Genomic DNA, 21,390 nt, shown 5'->3' with positions numbered 1-21,390 from the left:
CTTATTCGTCGAAGTTTGACCTGGTTTAACTTTCAACGTGCATTCAATGGCTCTGTATCTTGAACTGTAGCACGAAAATGGTTGTAGAAACTTGCACAGCGTTTGAATGCGAGAGTTTTGAACGCTGAATCTGAAATAGGCATTTGAACCCAGTCACATAAACTTTTCATTGACAGTGGCCGCTTGAATACACGTTGCCGAGGCCCTAGAGAAAAGTTGTGAACATGGTGTTGTAGTTAAAGCAGGCAGTTCCATTCCACAAATAATTCTCAGATAATGATATTGATTCCATGGTATAGACCACAGATTTGGGTAGTGTCTTGCTTTGTGCAACACAGTCGTTCTGCAGGACATGAAATCAACTAGAGTCACCCTAGAAAAGGGGACAGAAAGCATCGTCTACAACAGGGGTCGGGAACCTATGGCTCGCGAGCCATATATGGCTCTTTTGATGGTCACATGTGGCTCGCAGACAAATCTTTAATTATACTTTCTTTTTTTTTTTCATTAGACCAGTCCTTCTCGGGCGCGATGCGATGCCAGAGGCGCGCAGTAGTAGCGGTGCTTGGAGAGAAAAATCTGTGCCAGCACTATAAGTTCACAATTGTCTATTATTTCACAGAGTTTGTACCACCCGGAAACCTGTGAATTGCCGTGCCTAAAACTGCTTGCTCCCGTCTCTGACAAAGAGCGCGCAGTTGCGGGGACGGGATGTGTGAGGAAGAAAGAAGAGGGTGGGGGGGTTGCGGGGACCGGCAGCAGGTGAATCGCGCAGGGATTATAAAAACGTAAAACCCGCTGCCCGTCACTCACTGCAGCGTGTGAGTGTGTGTTTGGCTCCAGGTGTGCATGTGATCAGTCTGTCTCACATCTACAAAACATTCAGACCTACGATCACGTTTAAAGTCTCAACGCCTGCATGAAGCAGAAACTCACCACCTATAAACCAGACTAGACCATCAGCAAAACTACCACGAGAAATACACATCATTTATCAGCAACAGAATAACAATGTTATTAAAAAGAATCCACAGACTTATTGTACTTTAAAAATGTTGAAATTACATCAAATAAACACATTCATTTGTATATTTAGTTTTAAACATATTGTCGCGGACGGAGTTGGACTGGGTGGCTGTTGGGCCGCGTTATAAGTTCTGGAGTTCATTGAAGCAAAGATCTGATTGGCTCTCAGTTCTGTCGCTCAGCCTGTTGTTAGGTAGTTTGGACCAATGGGGTTCAGCCATGGGCCGAATAAGGGAAATGGGAGGGCTGAGGCGGCAGTGAAGGAATATAAAGTTGGGAGAAGCGCTCTCGTCTCGGCGGGAGAGATTTAGGAGTTGCTGAATTAATTGTACGGCGTTTGTTGCGGTCTACAGTAACCAGAATAAAGAACCCTAAAAGAGGTTGAGTCTCCGTGCCTCAGTGTGGAAAAGAGATACCACATTATTGTATGGCTCTTTCGAAATTACATTTAAAATATGTGGCGTTTATGGCTCTCTTGGCCAAAAAGGTTCCCGACCCCTGGTCTACAATATCTCCTAAAGCTGTAGGACCATTTTTTAGTAAAAGTTAAAGGATTAGCTCAAACCCTTGAAGAAAACGCCATCCCATCACACTTTTGTCACCCAACACCACATGTGTCAGCACCCGTGCCATTCACACGTGGCTGAAATGTGCTTGACCACTCAGTCTAAAACTCAGATGAGCAATTAAGATGGTCTTACTTGAAGTTGGTGTCAGAGTCCATGAGCGTCCTCATGGCGCCCAGCAGGATCCCTCTGTGCGCCACATGGGAATTAAAGGCCAGCGGCTCCTCTTCCAGGAAGCTGTTCTTTACCACAATCTGAATGGGAGCTGGATCAAAGTCTGGCGGGAGACAGACGTGAAAGAAGACAGAACTTCTTCACTGACAGTCATCAGCTTGAGCTTACTTTGAGTCAGAGCAGCAGGAAGCAGCAGCAGCAGGGCTGCAGCGATCAGAGCTGGCTCTTTCATGGTTCACCTCGTCATCCGGCCGCCACCCACAGATGGAGCTCTTTATTCTGTCACCTCTGTTTGCTCACCAAACAGGTGGCCAAACTCTGAGGGTTTCCCATGAGCCTTTTGGGGAATTTGTTTGAGTTTCTGTTCATTTAAGCTGCTGGTTGGAAACCATCTGTCACTTGAGGCTGGATGTTAGCATGACTCAGAAGAAATGAATCAGCGTGTTTTCTTGTGTTGACTGAATATCTAATAGCAGAACTTTTTCTTCTTCTCCCCAACATTTTCGTCTTCCAAGAAATCCTGTCAATAGATCTTCAGAAAAGTAAAGTCTAAATAAGAGCAATAAAAAAATCAAGCAAAAAAAAGATTTTTAAAAAATCTGCTGCATGGCTATAAGAAAGACTCCAGTTGTGAGTTCATTCATCCCAAAACTGTTTGAGCAGCTGCTGCTGCAGTTTTCTCTGCCTGAACTCCTTTTCTGCTCCAGAGGCGAAAAAACTCAAAGGTTTGAGTCTTCTCTGAGTCCTGTTTGTGCTCACAAGATCTGCGATTCTTAGAAAACACCATCCTGTAGAGTCGACAAAGTAACTCACCACCTCCAGGAAGACTGAAGACCCTAAAAAGCAGGGTAACCAGTGTAATCAGTCATTATTTTCAGGATATAAATCCTCTTATTGAGGAAAGTTCTTAAGAGCAGAATCCATCCATTCATCCATTTTCAGAACCTGCTGAGTCCCTTTTGGGGTCGGGGTTGCTGGAGCCTATCCCAGCTACTGTTGGATAAAGGTGGGGTCTCTTGATGTTTAAATTTTTTTTACTGTTCAATCAATCAATAAATACTTTACTGTCCCATGAGGGAAATTTGTCTTGAGGAGCCCACAGCTACAACACAAAGAACACAACAGAATAAACATACACAATAAGACAACACCCACTAAAATAACAACACCCACCAAAATGGTTACTTTTGTGGGTGTTTGTTCAGCGGTGTTGTGGCTGATGGAACGAACCAGTTCTTACACCTGCTGGTTTTGTATTTCCTGCTCTGAAACATCGTCCGTAATTCATAGTCAGAAAACAGAATACGATCTCTGACGATATATTGAGCTAGACGGGTTACAGAAGACTCGTACATTTGCTGTAAAGATGGAATTTCCCGTGTACCTATGACCTTCATAGCTGTTTTCACCATGTTACCAATGCTGTTTTGTTTTGAACAGACTAACCAGACACACAGACCGTATGGATGATGCTTTCAAGTACAGATACTGTATATAAAAAGGTCCTCATCATTTTGCTACCGACTGTTGGCATGATGCAACACGGACGAGAACCTCAGCAAACAGCAGCATCACAGTCCATGTCTTCATGCGGTGGAGGTCTAAAGACAAGAATCTCTGCTTCTCTTTAAAACAGGACAGGAAATGAAAGATATTGCAAGATGTCTGATTTTGAACATTTTTATTTAAAAAACATATAAATGTTTGGGAAAATGATTTAAGGTTGTGTTTCTTGGGTTTTAAATGCAAACTGAGCTTTTGGTCATTTTCAGACGTTTTTAATCTACTTTGTTTTCACATTACAAATAGCTTGAAATGACAGAGGAGCAGGTTTTCTGTTCCTGTTTGCATAGAAACATCTGAACTCCTCTTTTGTGAAGCTCGAGAAAGTCAATGATAACTCAAAGTAACTCAAATGAAGTACCGTACGTGTCTGGAACTGGTGGGGCAGGAACCAAAATGCAGGAGACCAGGCTGGGGGGCAGAAACATCAATTTTTAACACAGCAAAACCCACGAATGCCGATGAGCTGTGGCGACCCCTGAAGGGATTTGCCGAAAGCTGAAGACCTGACAGTGACGACCTATAAAGCAGACACTTAAATACGCTGGGGGTCATTAACACAACCAATTGACCTGTGGATGATTGCCAACCTAAACTGACAAGGAAAACAGAACATGACAGAAACTGAAGAAAGAACACAAAAGTGCAGAATTCTCAATAGGGTCAACCGATAGGAGCAACAGATGCGGGTAAAAGGTGTGAAGGCGTCTGTAAGCTGGAACAGGTGGAGGAAGGTTTTAGGTGTGACGTTGGACAAGAGAGTCATCAAGAATGAAAGGAAAGGCGTAGAGGACTGTGGTGAGAGACGCCAGAGACTGATGCAGAGACAGGAGGAAGAGCTGGACGTAGCAGAGATGAAGACACCATGGCTCTCTTTGGGAGCAGGATCAGGAATAGATCCGTCACAGGACCAGATCATGGTGGACCTTCACCATGCAGGGGAGCAGATGCAGACGTTTGGACACGTTGAAAGGAGGGACAGTGATTCTGAACCTGAGGTTGGAGCTTCCAGGAACCTAGAAGAAGACCAGAGAGGAGACTCATTGATGTAGAGAAGGCAAAGCAGAGGACAGGCTAAGATGGAGGTGCATTGTTTACTGTTGTTACCCCTAAAGGGGTCCGCAAAGGCAAAGAGGCTATGGGAGAATCTTCGAGGTATAGATTCTATTGTGCCTCAAAATAATGCAAGAGTCAACATTTAAGCAATTATTGAACTTTGAAAGCATCATCATGTCATGTGTTGTATGTTCACTTTGTTTGAAATTTCCTTCAAACTAAAACTAAAACTAATCTTTGTATCCATTTTTGGTGACCCCCCCTACTGCACAGCCTTCAAAGCAAAGCTGGCTTCTCAGAAAGGATGTGGCTGGGTTCATGTGAGCAACAGAACCAGTCCACCTTGACCCCCCCCCCCCCCCCCCCCCCCCACACACACACACATCTGGTTACAAAACACAACAAATTACAACCTTTTATTTAATAAAAATCTGATCCCAAGAAGTAAACCAAAGTACCTAGAAATCCACAGAAGGGTGCTTTTTACTCTCTGACCTGGTCACTATCACACACACAAATTATATATATTTGTAATCGGCACAGAAAAAGCTCCAGCTGACAAAGGCGAGTAAATCATCAAACTTTCCATTTTTGACTCACAATTCCTTAACGTTTCAGCAATCCAATGTTCCTGTCCCTTATCCCTGGTGGATTAGTTCATTTTCAGTGATCAAATGCATTAAATAGTGAAATAAAAGCCCCCCCCGTATGACTCAGATCCCCCCCTTCTCAGGAGCCCCAGATCAGCTGACCAGCTTTTCTCTGAAGGGGCTGAGGTCCAGAATTCAACGGTGGAACCAGTTTTCTCTGCTTAAATGCTTCCCAACTGAATGTTCTTCATACTCACTGTTGGTTTTTTATTTTTGTATCCCTTGTGCTATCTTAGATGACCCCCCCCCTTACATTGACGTGTTCTCCCTACCATGACAAAGGTGGATAAAGGTGGAAAGATTTCATGTAATCCATGGACACCAGTGAAGATCACAAATCATTGAAGAAAAAAGGTTCAGAGCACTGTCTAGTGGGTCTAGATGACCCAACTCCCAATGGTAAAGTGCCTCCAAAGCACAATAGCACAAGGGTTACATATGATGGTAAACCCACACAAACCCCCCAGCATGAAATCCTGCTGATCGTCTTTTGTTGTCTCCTCATTTGAAATGATTTTTTTAACAGTTTCACGAATCACTTTAAAGTTAATAAAACTAATATTAGATTGAGCTTTGCAGTGTAACAGGATTTCTTTTGTTGCATTGTAATACTTTGATGTGGGGGCTTCAGCCCCCTCCCCCATGGGCAGGGCCTCCTCTCCTCCCTCCTCCCAGAGATGCTGCAGTGTGAAGGCGGCAGCTCCTGACAGAAGAACAAGGTTCTTCATCAGGGACAGCCAGGTAAGCTTCCTCTCTCTGCCTCCTCCTCCTCCTCCTCTCATCTCTGACTCTTTTAGGGTTCAGCTTCACAGGAATGTTTGGATGTAAACTTTTGCCTGAGGGTGACAGAAAAACTTCATGTCCCGTTTGGGGAGACATTTTATCAAGTGTGAGTCAACTTTAGTTTCTTTCCTCCCTCTGTTCAGGTTCTCCTTCAGAGTTCTGATGCTCACTGCAGAACCTTGTTCTCATTAACAGTCTGGCGTTCGTGCCACAGAGCTGTTAAGAAGAATGAATGTCTTAGTGAAAAAATGACCCCCAGCAACCAGCTCCGCCCACTGGAGGAGGAGCTTAAAACTTGTATTGTGTGGAGGTTCTCTGGTGGTAAAACCGTTGGACAGAGGAACTTCTTTTGCTGGTCCTTTAGGGTCTAGATCCATTTCTAACGAACCCTTTCACTGGGCAAAACATCCACTAAGCTGGTGGAGGCAGAGTTCTGATTCTGTGGGGTTTTTTGGACCTGGAGGGCGAGACTTCAAATGGAACTGAATGAAGGTGTGTTTAGGAGCAGGAAAAGCCGGAAGAGTCGGCTACCAAAAGAACCGCCTGTCAGTCCAAATGTCACTCATGCTCAGTGACGGAAGATGAGCATCCTCCATCTGAGTTATCCTGGCCGTTGTTAACCAACACACCTGCCTTTAATGGCAACAGGAAAAACATGCAGGATGGTGTTGGGCAACCATAATGTGGATCAAACACGCCTGATTCAGCTCTTTCTCAAGCTCTGCAGAGGCAGGTGTGTGTTTAAGCATCCAGGATGGGGGGCCTTGAGGCCTGAAGTATTTTCACTGATTTGCAGAACAAATGTTGTGGGATGCTGAACTTCTGTCAATAATCAACATGCTAAAGTTTTCAAACACACGAGTCCTTGAAACTGATTAGAAATATACAATATTTTAACCTATTACAGGCTTTGTAAAGGATATACCAATAAGTCTCACCTCTTTTATTTAGCCAATTCATTTCAGTTGTTCTAAATAACACCACCCGTAAGCTTTGAAAAGAACAGAACCACATTCCTCACATGTGGATGTCTGAGGCTGATCGTTCTGCAATTAGAAGTGAACAGGACTGAAGATTTATTAGCAGAAATGTTTATTCACCGCTTTATGCTGATTGTTTCCGTTTTGTCTGCAGACACAGGTTTTGTCTTTCATCTCTAGAACAAACTGTTCTAGAATTCCTAAACTGATACAGCCCATTGTCACTGAGTAAGAGTAATGTAGCTAATACTTTGGATACAGTACCTTGTGAAAGTATTCGGCCTCCTTGAACTTTTCAACCTTTTGCCACATTTCAGGCTGAAAACATAAAGATATAAAACTGTAATTTTTCATGAAGAACCCACAACCAGTGGAACACAATCATGAAGTAGAACCACATTTATTGGATTTTGCAAACTTTTTTAACACATAACAAACTGAAATATTGGGCGTGCAAAAGTATTTAGCCCCCTTCATTAATGCTTTGTAGCTCCACCCTCTGCTGTGATTCCAGCAAAGATGGAATCAGTCTAAATAGTTAATGACGTCTTGCCGTCACTTTTTCCAGAAGGGTGAATGTGCAAACAGAAACCAAGGTGACAGTCTGTGCAAAAGGGGGGGGGGGGGTCATCCTCAGAAACAGAAACTTGTTTTTACTGTTAAAATTGTGCACTGTAAACTCTGCAGCACGTCTGACAGACGGTTGGTTTGTTCAACTTTAGGATTTTGGTTCAGGGCTTTTACCCTCGGGGAAAATTAGGCTTATCTCTGTCCACCAGCCCCCAGTTCCTGGGAAAGTGTATTTTTTTTTTTGGGGGGGGGGGGGCTGTGAAAATGGAGAGCTGGTTAGCTGCTGGGAGCAGAGACAGCTGTACATCCCTCAGAGGGGGTGGGGGGCTATGAAGAAATGACCTCAGCAGAAAACGGACCGGGTCTCCAGGAGTGTCTGAGATGTTCCAGGTTTCTGTGGGTGGGGGGTTCACCCACAGGCACGCCTGTGATGTGAACCTGTACCTGTTTGATCACGGCGCCGTGGCAGGTCTTAGCGTTAGAAGTCTTTCAGCACATAATCCAAGGCAGAACAAGACTGGGTCACCGGGTTCTTCTCTCTAACCCCCCACCTCTGACAGTTCCCTCCAGCCCAACCTGTGATCTGCAAGCATTCATGAATTCATGTTTTATCCTTTCCTCTGACACCGGGGGCTCTGTGTCAGTGAGGTCATCTTCACAGAGGTGTGACTGAGGTCGAAGGTTCGGTTCCCACACTGCCTTCGTGCTTGGCGCTTTACCTGAGTGTACAGATTCTTTCCCATTATTACTCCGCAGATCAAGGGGGAAAAAAGCGTTAGTTTTAATCCCCGAGCGGATTAAGACCCTCAGGAGTGATCAAATGAATGTGATAAAGGGATGGATTAAGGCTGTTCCAATGTCCACCCCCATCACAGCCACATTCTTCTGCTGCTAATAGTGAAGGAAGCCCACTGAGACCACGGGGGGTCCTCCAACACAGAGGGGCTCCATCCAACACCAGAACCCACAACTGCAGCGGCAGCAGCCGTCACACACGGTACCTCATCTGGAATGGGAAAAATGGAGATGATTGGAGGTTTTGAGAGGGAATCCATCCTTAGAGAACAGAAGCACAGACCAGACACAGACAAGGAAGAACAGGCTGCATGATCTGTTCTGGGCGGAGTCTGAACATCTGGACCTGAGTCTGCTCCCCTTAATGGACCAACTTTGATCAGTGTGATCAGTAAAGGCCATGGGCTATGTTCACCCTCGGCAACGCAAATCCAAGAGGACACTTCCCATGAACCGTTTATGGAAACGCGAGTTAAGCAGCTATGCAGTGAAATCTGCAACATTTTCTTATTATCGGTATGATTTCCAGCAGCTTAGATGGAATTATTTCTCTCAGAGTTTCATTCAAGTCTCTGTACGTCTTTCAGCCAATATGACATCATGTGCATGTGGACTGTTAGTTTAAAACATGATTCAAAAGGTGCAATCTTTGTCAGTTTTCAGGGCTCCACAGCTGCTCCTTCTTTTCTTCTTCATTCACAACTATATTCATGTGGGGGGAAAAAAGTATCCATTAATGTTTTCATTTAAAAAGGAAAGTGAAGCAGCACTAGTCTATAAAGGACAGTATTTTCATCTGAATGAAGGAAATAATTTTCCTCACCAACACATTCCTCAGTTTGACCAAATCTGACAGATGAGTTCTGATGCCGCTGTTCCACACTTACAGATATGGATAATAAGGCGTTGGAACCGGATTCAACCCATGTGCCCATGGAGGGGGACCTCCCCTGTAATGGGAGGAGCCATCCTCGGCCACAGCCAGAGCCTTTGATGGGGCTAAACCTGAAGACGCTGCAGAAGCAGTCTGGAGCTCCGCCCAACTTCTCTCACCTACCTCAGCGCTCGTCCGTGGACCTGGAGTTCCTCAACGTCTCCTACAGCATCCAGGAGGGCTCGTGGTGGAGGAGGACAGGTAGAGACGCATTTGCAAACACAAGTTTAGCTGGAACATGTCTACTGTTGGACTGACTCAGAGTAAAGCCACTGAAGTCACTTCTACAGTGAGCCTAAACTCTGAGGGTGGAGGACCATGAGTGGGCCTAAGACAGAACCTTTAAGGACTCTGGATGGAAACAAGATGCACTTGTTAGTCAGGGATCAGTCGAGGCACTGACAAATTAATGGGTTTGATCCAAAGCTGGTTTCTCAGCTCACCTTGATAACTACCTTTTACTAGAAACAAGCTAAATCTGATTCTCTGAAGTAGAACCACATTTTTTTTTAGAGAAATGGGGTCTTCTCTCACAGGCAGATGAACTCTTGTCTGATTCACTTTGGTGGGAATCATTGACTGTATACAGAGAAGTGGACTGAGTGACCCCTCCCCCCTCGTGTCCCAAACAGGAAGTACCTCCTGGTTGCAGGAAGCCAAATTCCCATTGATTTCAGTTGAGGAATAAACAGCTTTTACTCAGTCAGTGCGTTGGTCAGAATGACCATTCTTGCCCCGACACCTTTTTACAGCATCTTCCTAATTTTTTCCATTATATTTTTTCTGTAGTGCAAGTTATTCAAGGTATAAATTGACCAATCAGAGGCCTCAAAAATATTTGGTCTCACGTCGAACAGTCAAAATGTTTGATTGACAGATTCTGCTGCTTTCAGTGGGAGATGTGTGGATTTCCAACAAGCTCAGTCTTGATTGGCGGTAGTGGTTGCAATAGAGACATTGACTCAGACTGAGTCTGACCAATCACTGCTTACTGACGTCGTCTGGCCCTAACATGACAGCATCCATTTCGCCAAAAATGGCGACTGGATTGACTTGATTTGGTGACGTCCTGTTCTCTATGCAGTCAATGGTGTGAATGCAGAAGCACTTTATTCAGATCGAAGTAAGAAAGAGAATCAAAAGGGAGGAAATGATGTACACTCAGACAAAAAAAAAACAAAGCATGAATCTGTAATCAGTAATCATGAAGAACTTGAACCATGTCTTCTGGGTAAATTCAGTGAGGAGCTCCAGGAGCGTATTGTGTATTATAGTCAGCTTTTAATATGAAATCTTTACTGCCCACTCCTCTCTTTTCTCCAGGTTTCAGAGCCTTACTAAAATGTCTCTCTGGAAGGTTCTGCAGCGGAGAGCTGATAGGTATCATGGGACCATCTGGAGCCGGCAAGTCCACTCTAATGCATCTTCTTGCTGGGTACAGGTGAGAAAATGCCACCTGTTCCTTTAGTCCTAGACGCTGACGTGCTCGTTGAAATGTGGCTTCTGCTGTCGCTCAGGGAAACTGGAATGAAGGGTCAGATTCTGGTCAACGGGAAACCACGAGATCTGAGGACCTTCAGGAAAATGTCCTGCTACATCATGCAGGAGGACATACTGCTGCCTCACCTGACAGCTGCAGAGGCCATGATGGTGAGCTCTCACCGAGCCAGAGATCTGTCCAAACCAAATCCAGTTTCATGATAGTTTGGAATGCTGGCTGTTCTGACGTCAGTTTGGCTCTGATCAAGCATTGCACCTCTGCTGCAGGTGTCAGCCAACCTGAAGCTGGACGACAGCATGGATGTGAAGATGGAACTGGTGAGCAGAAAAGGTCCACGCTGTCAGATGTGTGTGCCATTTCTGAGTTTTTCTTTGTTGCTTCTCCACCTTAACCCTTGTGCTATCCTAGGCACTTTAACATTGGGAGTTGGGTCATCTAGACCCACTAGACAGTGCTCTGAACCTTTTTTCTTCAATGATTTGTGATCTTCACTGGTGTCCATGGATTACATGAAATCTTTCCACCTTTATCCACCTTTGTCATGGTAGGAAGAACACGTCAATGGAAGGGTGGGGTCGTCTATGATAGCACAAGGGTTAAAACAGTTGAAGTCTAAAAACAGTCTAAAACAGAAAGCGTGGCTCAGGATTACCCAGACTAACCTGAGTTGAGTTTAAGCTTTAGGCTAACTTGAACGATCAGATTTATCAGACATGAAGGTCTGAAGTCTTAAATTTCCACTCTGATCATCTGTTGTAAAAGCGTTCCCACTGGTGTACCGTTTTCTAGGACGTTGTTTCATTTCATCCTGATGAGGTTGAAAATTTCATCAGAAATTCACAACTTGATTAGCAACCCTGCCCTCTTCCCCTCCCAGTTGCTGAGGGCTTGGATCAGGGACCTTGTGGCCCACCTAGTGTATTTTTTATGTAACAGATACAATCTTTCTCATACAACATTTTTATATCTGCTCCTGATTGTCAGCTATTTGACTAAAGAAACACTCAGAAATTCTATTTTGAGTTTTTATTTCGTTCCAATGTCCTCTATAATCAGAAAAATGCCACGAGAACATGTTAAAAAAAAACAATTTATGATCTCTGGCTAACTGATGTTGCGGGTTTGAGGGCAGTGAAAGCAACACGGCAACAACACATCAGATCTCCAGCCACAGGCCTCATTCTGATTCATTTTGAGTCTGCAGCCCTGAGGCAGCTTACAGGATGTTTCTGCTGTTTAGAGTGCACTAAGAGCTCTGTTCCTGCTCAGGTCCAAGAAATCCTGACTGCTCTGGGACTCCTGGACTGTGCTCACACTCGCACCAGCTCGCTGTCCGGTGGTCAGTGCAAACGTCTGGCTATTGCTCTGGAGCTGGTCAATAACCCCCCGGTCATGTTCTTTGATGAGCCCACCAGGTGAGACGAATTCTGGAGACGAGTCAGAAGTAGGATATGAGCTCCTGACATGAGTCAAATCTCAGGGGAATCAGTGGTAGACCGAGTCAGAATGATAGATTTCACACTCAACGGCCACTTTATTACCTTGCTAGTACCTTGCTAGGTTGGCTCCCCTTTTGCCTTCAGAACCACCTTAATCCCTGGTGGGATAGACTCAACAAGGTTCTGGAAACATTCCTCAGAGACTTTGGTCCATGTTGACATGACAGCATCACACAGTTGGTGCAGAGTTGTCTGCTGAAAACATGATGCCGGTCTCCTGTTCCACCACATCCCAAAGGTTCTCTATTGGGTTGAGATCCAGTGATTGTGGAGGCCGTTTGAGTCCAGAGAACTCATTGTCATGTTCTAGAACCAGTCTGATATGATTCCAGCTTTATAACATGGAGCCTTATCCTGCTGGAAGTAGCATCAGAAGGTGGTCCACTGTGGTCAGAAAGGGATGGACATGGTCAGCATCAATACTCATGTAGGCTGTGGTGTTGGAACCATGCTCAATTGGTACTAAGGGGACCAAAGTGTGCCAAGAAAATAGCCCCCACACCATAATACCACCACCACCAGCCTGAGCCGTTGATATAAGGCAGGATGGATCCATGCTTTCATGTTGTTATGGCCAAGTTCTGACCCTACCATATGAATGTCGCAGCAGAAATGGAGACTCATCAGACCAGACAAAGTTTTTCCATCTTCTGTGCTCCAGTTCTGGTGAGTCTAAGTCAGGGGTGGGCAAACTACGGCCCGCGGGCTGGATCCGTCTCCATGTTTGGTCCGGCCCACTGAACAATATCAGAGACACATGTTTATTTATTTTTTTTATCTGGCCACATGATCAAGACGTGACATTGTATTCCCTCCTTCTGCAGTCTGTGCTCCAACCTGAAACCCTCTAAAATCTCTGTCAAACAGACCAGAAGACAGTCTTTCCTTTCCATGTCGCAGTTCATCTTTCCTGGTTCAGCTCATTCTTTCTGAGAATGAAACTCCTGCAATACACGAGGGAACTCTGTACTGGTGAAAAGGTAACAGATATATGCGTAGCTGCAGCAGGAGACAGAGAAAGGTGCTTTTTCATTATTACTGGATGAGCAACAGACGTGCAGGACACAGCTGCTCAGTTTTAGTACAAACTATTAGACGAGTGATGAGCTGCAGCCCTCAAAGTCTTTATTAGGATTATGACGGGAAAGGATCGACTATTTATTATTATTATTTTTTTAATGTATCAGTATATTTTTCCTGAATTTTTGTCTGTGAAAATCATAGAGTGTTATTTGGTCATTGTTTTTTTTCATAAATAATGTTATTTATTTTATTAAAAGGATCATGAATGAATGAAACTTTATTCATGTAGCACTTTACAACTCCTTGAAGGTACCAAAGAGCTTCACAAAAAAAGAGATCTAAAATGGGAACAAAAGTTTTAAACTAAAAACTCTAAAATATTCTGTTTTAGAATATAATTTTCCATCCAAATGTTTTCATCCAGATTCCATGTTATTTCTTTCTCACTCCACTCATCTGCTCCTGGTCCGGCCCTTCTATCCAATTTTAAAACCCTATGTGGCCCCCGAGTTAAAATAATTGCCCACTCCAGGTCTAAGTGAATTGAAACTGAAACTGAAACTGAAAACATTCCTCTTTGGACAAGCTTATTGTTAGGCTAGTTAGTATGCTGAGATTACTTGATTTAGTGTTAATATGTTTAAATTAAACTTAATAACAATAAGAATTAGTTGTTGGTAGGCTTCTAGAAGTTGAAGCTGGGGTAACTATGGTGCACTGGGGTTTTGTCCTCTTTTCTCTTCCCCTTTTTTTAGGTGTTTTTCCTTACCATCAAGGGGGGTCTAAGGGCAGGATGCCAGTTTAGTTTAGTCTGTTTAGTTAGCTCAATTTAGTATTTTCCGATTGAATTCTATGCATGCATGTTCCTTTTGATTTAATGTTTAACTTTTTCAATTACTGTTACATAGCTCATCGAGACGACTGTTGGTGTGAATTTGGGCTATTCAAATAAAATTGTATTGAACTGAACTGAATTGAATTGTAGCCTCAGTTTCCTGTTCTTAACTGACAGCAGTGGTACCCGGTGTGGTCTTCTGCTGCTGTAGTCCATCTGCCTCCAGGTTGGACGTGTTCTGCATTCAGAGATGATCTTCTGCAGACCTCGGTTGGAACCAGTGGTTCTTTGGGTTCCTGTTGTCTTTCTATCAGCTGGAACCAGTCTGGTCATTCTCTTCTGATTTCTGGAATCAACAAGGCATTTCTGCCCACAGAACTGCTGCTCTCTGGATATTTTCTCTTTTTCAGACTGTTCTCTGTAAACTCTAGAGATGGTTGTGGGTGAAAATCCCATTAGATAATCAGTTCCTGGAATCCTCAGACCAGCCCATCTGGCACCAGCAACCATGCCACGTTCAAAATCACTTCAATCACCTTTCTTCCTCATTCTGATGCTGGTTTGACCTGCCTACATGCCTAAAGGCATTGAGTTCCTGCCATGTGATTGGCTGATTAGAACGAGCAGTTGAACAGGTGTGCCTAACAAAATGGGCGGTGAGTGTAGAGCAGGTGGCAGAAGTGTTCATATATCTGTATCCACCCCCCACCCCCCGGCAACAACAAAAAATAATTCTTGTATAATTTTAGTTCATCTGAGGTTGCATGTTGTGTTTGTCAGGGAGACTCAGGTCAGTCACTCAGGAGGGTTTTTGCTTCTTGCTTAGAGAACCCGTCTCCACATTGACCCATGTTTCATGCCTGAAACATAACAACAGCTTTTGTTCTTCACTGTAATCTGTAATCCATGGTTCTACAGACTCTTTTTCCCCCATATCTATTGCCGTCAGCAGCTGCCATGTGGTGCCTTCTCTTGCTCTGATGCCACAGCTGCTCAATGAGGTTGTCTCTGTTCTCAGCGGTTTGGACAGCGTGTCCTGCTACCAGGTGGTGTCCTTAATGCGCTCTCTGGCTCTGGGGGGACGGACAATCATCTGTACCATTCACCAACCCAGTGCCAAGCTGTTTGAGATGTTTGACAAGGTGTGTATGCAGAAATCAAATGTGATCTATTGTTTTTTAATTTAGTGTTATCTGGTAAAATTAAATTCCAATAACTTTATTGTTACCAAGAATGAATGATGTGGGGACACTTTACACAAAAGAAAGAGTTGAAACTTACCCACATCAATTAGTTAATAATGAATGAATAAAAATACAAACTTAAATGATCTCAAAAATTTACAAGAAAACAAGGCAAAGTTTGTTGAAGAACGGGTTTAGGCAGAATGACGAGCATCAAGGAGCTGGATTTGTAAGTAGGTTGTTCTGCACCTCAGTGTCCTACAAGCTGTACAGCAACGTCTCTGTCTTCAGGGAAACCAATGAACACGAAGGAGGGATCTCTTAAAATTCTCTTTTCTATTCTGAGAGTCTGCTGGTCACACCGCAGCTCAGAGATCAGATTCTATTGCAAACTTTAAATTTTCAGCAGAAAGTTAAAGCTGTGCTCCTAATCAGCAAGTGAAAAAGAAGATTGTTGTTCCATTTTTAACCTAAATGATTGTGGAATGTGATGTGAATGGCTCCAGAGGATTTCACCTTAAGGGGTACAGAGCTTACCTGCTGTCTCCATTTCTCCAGAATGTCTTCTGTGCCTCAACAGGTTGTTAAAGTCGTTTTCTATAATTTTTTTAAGTCTGTTTATTGATTTGGGTCATTCCATCGTCATGCTAACTACAGACTAGCTCAGCTGGGATTGCCAGTAAAATCCAGTGAAAACTGATGTTCCTCTTCAGCAGCTGGAAGCTGCTAGTGGATGGAAGGACTGCAGAATGACTGAATGGATGCCTGCGTTTCAGATGCAGTCACAATGTTTTCAGAAAAACCTGTTTCTTGTGACATTTCTGGGACTTTTTCCTTCTCCACAGCTGTACATCCTCAGTCAGGGTCAGTGCATCTACAAAGGGACAGTACCGTATCTCATTCCCTACCTCAAGACTCTCGGCCTGCACTGTCCCACCTACCACAACCCAGCTGACTTCAGTAGGTTCCCTTCACATTTGCTCTCTTTTCTTTTGAGCTGATGTCTGCAGCATACTACAGTCCACATTTCCTTTCATGCCTTTTGTCAGTCATAGAGGTGGCATCAGGAGAACACGGAGACCTGAACTCTATGCTGTTTGAGGCGGTTCAGGATGGCATGTGTGCACTGGAGGAGAAGGAGGCCCACTGTGACTGCAACAGCACATCCATTTGTACAATCAAGTGCTGCATGGTACAAGTAGTTCATGTTCGTTATCTGTGCAAGTTTCATGAGCCTTTAACTCATGCAACCAGCAGTGCTGGGAATGCTCCTTTAACCCTTGTGCTATCATAGGCCATTTAACGTTGGTAGTTGGGTCATCTAGACCCACTAGACAGTGCGCTGAACCTTTTTTCTTCAATGATTTGTGATCTTCACTGGTGTCCATGGATTACATGAAATCTTTCCACCTTTATCCACCTTTGTCATGGTAGGGAGAACACGTCAATGGAAGGGTGGGGTCATCTAAGATAGCACAAGGGTTACAAAATTAAATGAAACAATAATCAGGTTAGGCAGGATTTGTTCTGTTCATTTCAAAAGAGATTCCATGTGAAAGCATGAGTGAAAAACACACGGAACACAACTTATACCATGGTCAGGGTGAATACTCGATTCTGATTGGCTGCTGGGTGTGCATTAAAAGGTGATAATGCACACTTAATAAAGGAGTTCCGGTCACATAGCTTAAATTTTCTGTATCACTGCGCTGGCTTCTTTAAAACAAACTTTATCTGCATCCTCTGGACAAAAACAAGCGGCAAGAGGTGAACCTTCTCTCTGAACTGATGCTTTATTTAACACATCGTGATCATCAGCATGGATATCACTTTCCTTTGCGGTGGTGCGGTTTGTTGTCATAGTAACGTGACAGCTAACAAGTAGTCCGCTTTTTGTGAAGAAAACGATCTAAACCGAAAAAATAACAATAATGACTAAAAACTGATTGAATATTTTATTTCTTTTGTAAGTGACCATGATATAAGCGGGTTCATGGCCTTCACAGTGTGCATTGGAGGATGTTTGCTTCTGTGAAGTGCATTCATTCTGACAATGCACACTTGGACGGCCATTAACCCTCACGTATTCTATGCAGATCCAGCATGGGTGCATAGACGTGTTTGAATGAAGTGTGGTCGAAGCTGCTGCAGTAACATCAATGATCACCGTGATGATGCTCTCCCTCAGGACACTGGGCACCCGCAGAAGCACACCTTTGCCACAGGTACCCTCACACAGTTCTGGATCCTCTTTAAAAGAACTCTCATCACCATTTGTCGGGATCAGGTAGGTCACCCCCCACAGCGGAGAAACTGAAGCAGTCAGGGAGTCAGAGACTGACCGACTGGTGTTCCTGCTTTCAGGTGTTAACCCACCTCAGACTGCTGTCCCACATCTGCATAGGTGTGTTAATAGGTTTGCTGTATCTAAACATTGGCAATGATGCCAGCAGAGTGTTTAACAACACTGGATTTCTCTTCTTCTCCATGCTCTTCCTCATGTTTGGAGCTCTCATGCCAACTGTGTTAACCTGTGAGTATCAGTTTCACGATCAGTGCTTTTAGATCTCTGCTGTCAACAAGGTCGTCTTCCAGCGCACTGTCTGAGTTGTGTCCAGTGTTTAAAGATGCAATGCTCCATCTGGCAGTTCCTTTGGAGACAACAGTGTTCCTGAGGGAGCATCTTAACTACTGGTACAGTCTGAAAGCCTACTACCTGGCCAAAACCATGGCTGACATCCCTTTCCAGGTGAGTCGCTGGCTTCAGAAAGACTGAGCTGAGAGCCAGAGTGCCGACAAACTTCCTAATCTGTCAAAGCTAATCAATACAACTACACAACCCTACATTTCACTGTGAGGATACCACACAGGCAAGGCAGGATGGGGAGAAACCTGACTAATTCAGCCACTGGGAGACTCTGCTGAATGACAGTGAGGACTGCTTAACCAGAATCACAACATTTGTAGATGACCATTAAGGGAAGGGGGTGACAGGGGGATCACCGTTCAATCCCTGCTTAGTGGTGGGATCTGAGCCCACCATCTCCCAGTCTCAGGGTGGACACACTATGCCCCCGCACCCCAGAGCTGCTCATTAGTCCAGGAAACAGGTCAGTTGGAGGTGTTGCGTACCTTTGAGCACTGACAGATGATTCCCAAAACGGACAAATCCTCTGGAGTTCACCCAGTTTTGCTCGTGAAAACTTTGATTTACATTTTTCAGTTGAAAGACACAAAGTCTTTATTCTTAAGTGCTCAGTTCTTTTCTGACCTTCATGACAACCTGGAGGGACTAATTTCATTGATCAAGGAAGAGTGAGCGCTTTTCTCCTAAAACAGTGAACTATCTGTTGTTTCCAGCACTGAGCTCCATGTTTCACTGTGAAAAGTCCCATTGGCTGCAACACATCTCAACATGCTTTGTGATCATCGCTGTATTTGACCAGATTCCAACATTTTGCTGTTGCAAACTGGAATGTGAAATTCTCCCATAAGGTTTTAGAGAGACACACTGACACAAACAAAGCCTGCGTATTCCTGTTTCACATCCTCCTGTTGTTTCTGGTGCATGTCAAATGTCCTGCTGTGTTCTTGTTGCCTACTATCTTTGCTGTAAAAATGTTGGCATTGACACGAGAAGTCAGTTTCACTTTCAAAATGTTCACTTGAGTAAATGTAAAACATCTGGTTCCACAGGTGATGCAGCCTGTTTGTCTTCATCATTTCTAAAGCTCTACTCCAATGAAAATGGTGTTTTTGGTGTTTTTAACATGTTCTTGTTGCATTTTTCTGGCGATGGAGGACACATTTGAAGAAAATTAATATTAAAATTGCATTTCTGAGTTTTTCTTTACTGTAGTTGTTGTGAATCAGAAGCAGATAAAAGAATGCCATCTGAAAATGGAAATGTAGAAAATATGCTGGTAAGGCCACGGTCAGACAAATAGATCCATGAACGTCTTTGTTTTCCTGGTCTGAGCTGGAATCTGGATCAGAACTGGACGGATGGATAGATCTGGTATTGATCACGATTTTTGTTGCACTGGTAAAGCTAGGTTGGGGCTGTGAGAGGCTGTAAGGTAGCGAGTGAGCATGTCAATAGAGAGCCCTCAGTTATGGGTGACGGAAAGGGGGCGGGTTTGCTCGGCGGCAACAGTCACTTAATTCAGAGGTGAATTCTAATGAATTTCTGCTGCTCTGCAGTAACTATGTCCTAGAAGATGACACAGGTTTTTTATTTCGTCTGAAAACAGCAAAATCATGATTAAACAGCACTGGGAAGGCTTTGAACACAGACCTAAAGATGATCGGAGTGGTACTAAAGCAGTCTGAGGGGGTCTCCATGTGATAACGGGGTTGAAATTTCAGGTGATCTGCCCCATCATGTACTGCACCATCGTGTACTGGATGACAGAGCAGCCCCCTGAGGCTGTGCGCTACCTCCTCTTCATAGCTCTGTCGGTCTGCATCGCCCTGGTGGCCCAGTCGCTGGGTTTGCTTGTGGGCGCCGCCTCCACATCACTGCAGGTTTGTGTGCTCAGGACAGAATCCCTTGCTCCAGGTACTCATTTGAAACCCCACCCTGTCCTTTGGCTTCCATGCAGGTAGCGACATTTGTGGGTCCGGTCACTGCCGTCCCTGTGTTACTGTTCTCTGGATTCTTTGTCAACTTTGACACAATCCCCAAGTATCTTCAGTGGATCTCCCACGGGTCCTACGTGAGGTCTGTGGATCGCGTCTTTCACCTCTGTTGCTCTATAGAAGGCCGTCCGTGATCAGCTGTTGCTGTTCCGACTGGGTGGATCGCACAATCACCCTTTCAGTTTATTGTCAGGTTTGCTCCATTTGATTAGGTCTGTATGTCTGCACAGGTACGGCTTTGAAGGAGTGATCCTGTCAATCTATAGCATGAACCGCTCAGACCTCCAGTGTCCGGGGAAGACCTGCAAGTTCCAGCAACCTGAAGAGGTCCTGGAGCTCCTAGACGTGAAGGAAGCAAAGCTTCACCAAGACTTCATTGTCCTTGGTGTGTTCTTTGTCGTCCTGCGCCTGGCCACTTACCTCGTCCTGCGCTACAGGGTCAAGTCTGAGAGATAGCTGCTCCTCTGTTCTCTGTGCACAGACTGCAGGAGCTCATGTGGGAGTCCACCTCCTCTCATTTTGCTGCCACATGGACTGACCTCAGCATTTCCTGTGTTCATTAGCCAGTTACTGTGGGAGTAATTGGAGTCAACATACACAACTTTACCTCATCTAAATGCAGCCATGAAACGAGACAGCAACACTCATCAAAAGTTATTAGTTTGACTGAAGCTCCACTGCTTTGGTCTCCAGAACTGTTTTTCCCTTCAGACAAACATGATAAGACATGAAATAGCAGCATGCTCTCCGCTGTAAACTGCAACCTGGACGATTAGCTCAAAACCTGAAGTGAACCAGGACATCGAGCTTCAACAAAGTCAGGATTCAGATACAGAATTCAATGTAAAATCAATCTTTTCCTAAATATGAGGGGAAAAGCAAAAGTAAAGTCAATAAGTTAAAATCAAACATCAAACTCACACACTAGTGGATCACAACTAAATAGATTTTCTTCAGGAAAACCCAGATTCGAAAAAAACATCAAAACCCACCCCCTCAAAAACCCACAGCACCTGTTTTGGGTTGTCCTTGTCTGTAGAGGGTCTTAGAGACAGCGGCTGCTCCGTAACCCTTGTGCTATCTTAGATGACCCCCCCCTTCCATTGACGTGTTCTTCCTACCATGACAAAGGTGGATAAAGGTGGAAAGATTTCATGTAATCCATGGACACCAGTGAAGATCACAAATCATTGAAGAAAAAAGGTTCAGAGCACTGTCTAGTGGGTCTAGATGACCCAACTCCCAATGCTAAAGTGCCTAGGATAACACAAGGGTTTTAAAGCAGCCTTGTGGCGTGTGCGCCCATCCTAAGGGATGTTGTGAAAATGGAACGTACCATTGTCGTGCGTGTGGTATGTGCATCCTAAACGGGTTATTCTGTTGTGCCGTGTTCTTACGCCACATGCTAGTCGTTAGTACAGGGTCAATACTGGCTCCTTATTGACCCAACACAAATGCTGCACCCACAGGGTGTGCACGTGATACGCAAGTGTCTGTAAGACGCCCATAGGATGTCCACACAGACCACGCTGTCCTACATTCTGACACTCAGGCTGCCAGTATGAAGCCGCGGGAACAGCATTTACCAGCCCCTCATGCGGGGGTGAAAA

The 21,390-nt window shown here is 44.4% G+C and overlaps 1 protein-coding gene across 1 annotated transcript; it reads left to right on the top strand.

Moving 5' to 3' along the window:
• Nucleotides 1-5,705: 5,705 nt before the first annotated feature.
• LOC101164423 (ATP-binding cassette sub-family G member 4) lies at nucleotides 5,706-20,919 on the top strand. The gene is made up of 15 exons (XM_023962004.1): nucleotides 5,706-5,776; nucleotides 9,053-9,298; nucleotides 10,421-10,538; nucleotides 10,615-10,747; nucleotides 10,865-10,915; nucleotides 11,868-12,013; nucleotides 14,974-15,097; nucleotides 15,985-16,099; nucleotides 16,189-16,331; nucleotides 17,328-17,426; nucleotides 17,504-17,672; nucleotides 17,788-17,888; nucleotides 19,508-19,666; nucleotides 19,744-19,862; nucleotides 20,011-20,919. The coding sequence occupies exons 2-15, from the start codon at nucleotides 9,055-9,057 to the stop codon at nucleotides 20,234-20,236; spliced, it is 1,947 nt and encodes a 648-aa protein (XP_023817772.1). The 5' UTR covers nucleotides 5,706-5,776; nucleotides 9,053-9,054; the 3' UTR covers nucleotides 20,237-20,919.
• Nucleotides 20,920-21,390: the final 471 nt, after the last annotated feature.

This window comes from Oryzias latipes, chromosome 13, assembly GCF_002234675.1.
Source record: "Oryzias latipes chromosome 13, ASM223467v1".
Classification (NCBI taxonomy): domain Eukaryota; kingdom Metazoa; phylum Chordata; class Actinopteri; order Beloniformes; family Adrianichthyidae; genus Oryzias; species Oryzias latipes.
The sequence above is the reverse complement of the archived record's forward strand: the minus strand, read 5'-3'. Positions and strand labels throughout refer to the sequence as shown.

Coding starts and splice junctions, on each gene's coding strand:
- LOC101164423 (XM_023962004.1), top strand. CDS start 9,055: ATGGATAATAAGGCGTTGGAACCGGATTCAACCCATGTGCCCATGGAG. Junction 17,427..17,503: donor TCACCATTTGTCGGGATCAG/GTAGGTCACCCC, acceptor TCCTGCTTTCAG/GTGTTAACCCACCTCAGACT. Junction 17,673..17,787: donor CATGCCAACTGTGTTAACCT/GTGAGTATCAGT, acceptor TCCATCTGGCAG/TTCCTTTGGAGACAACAGTG.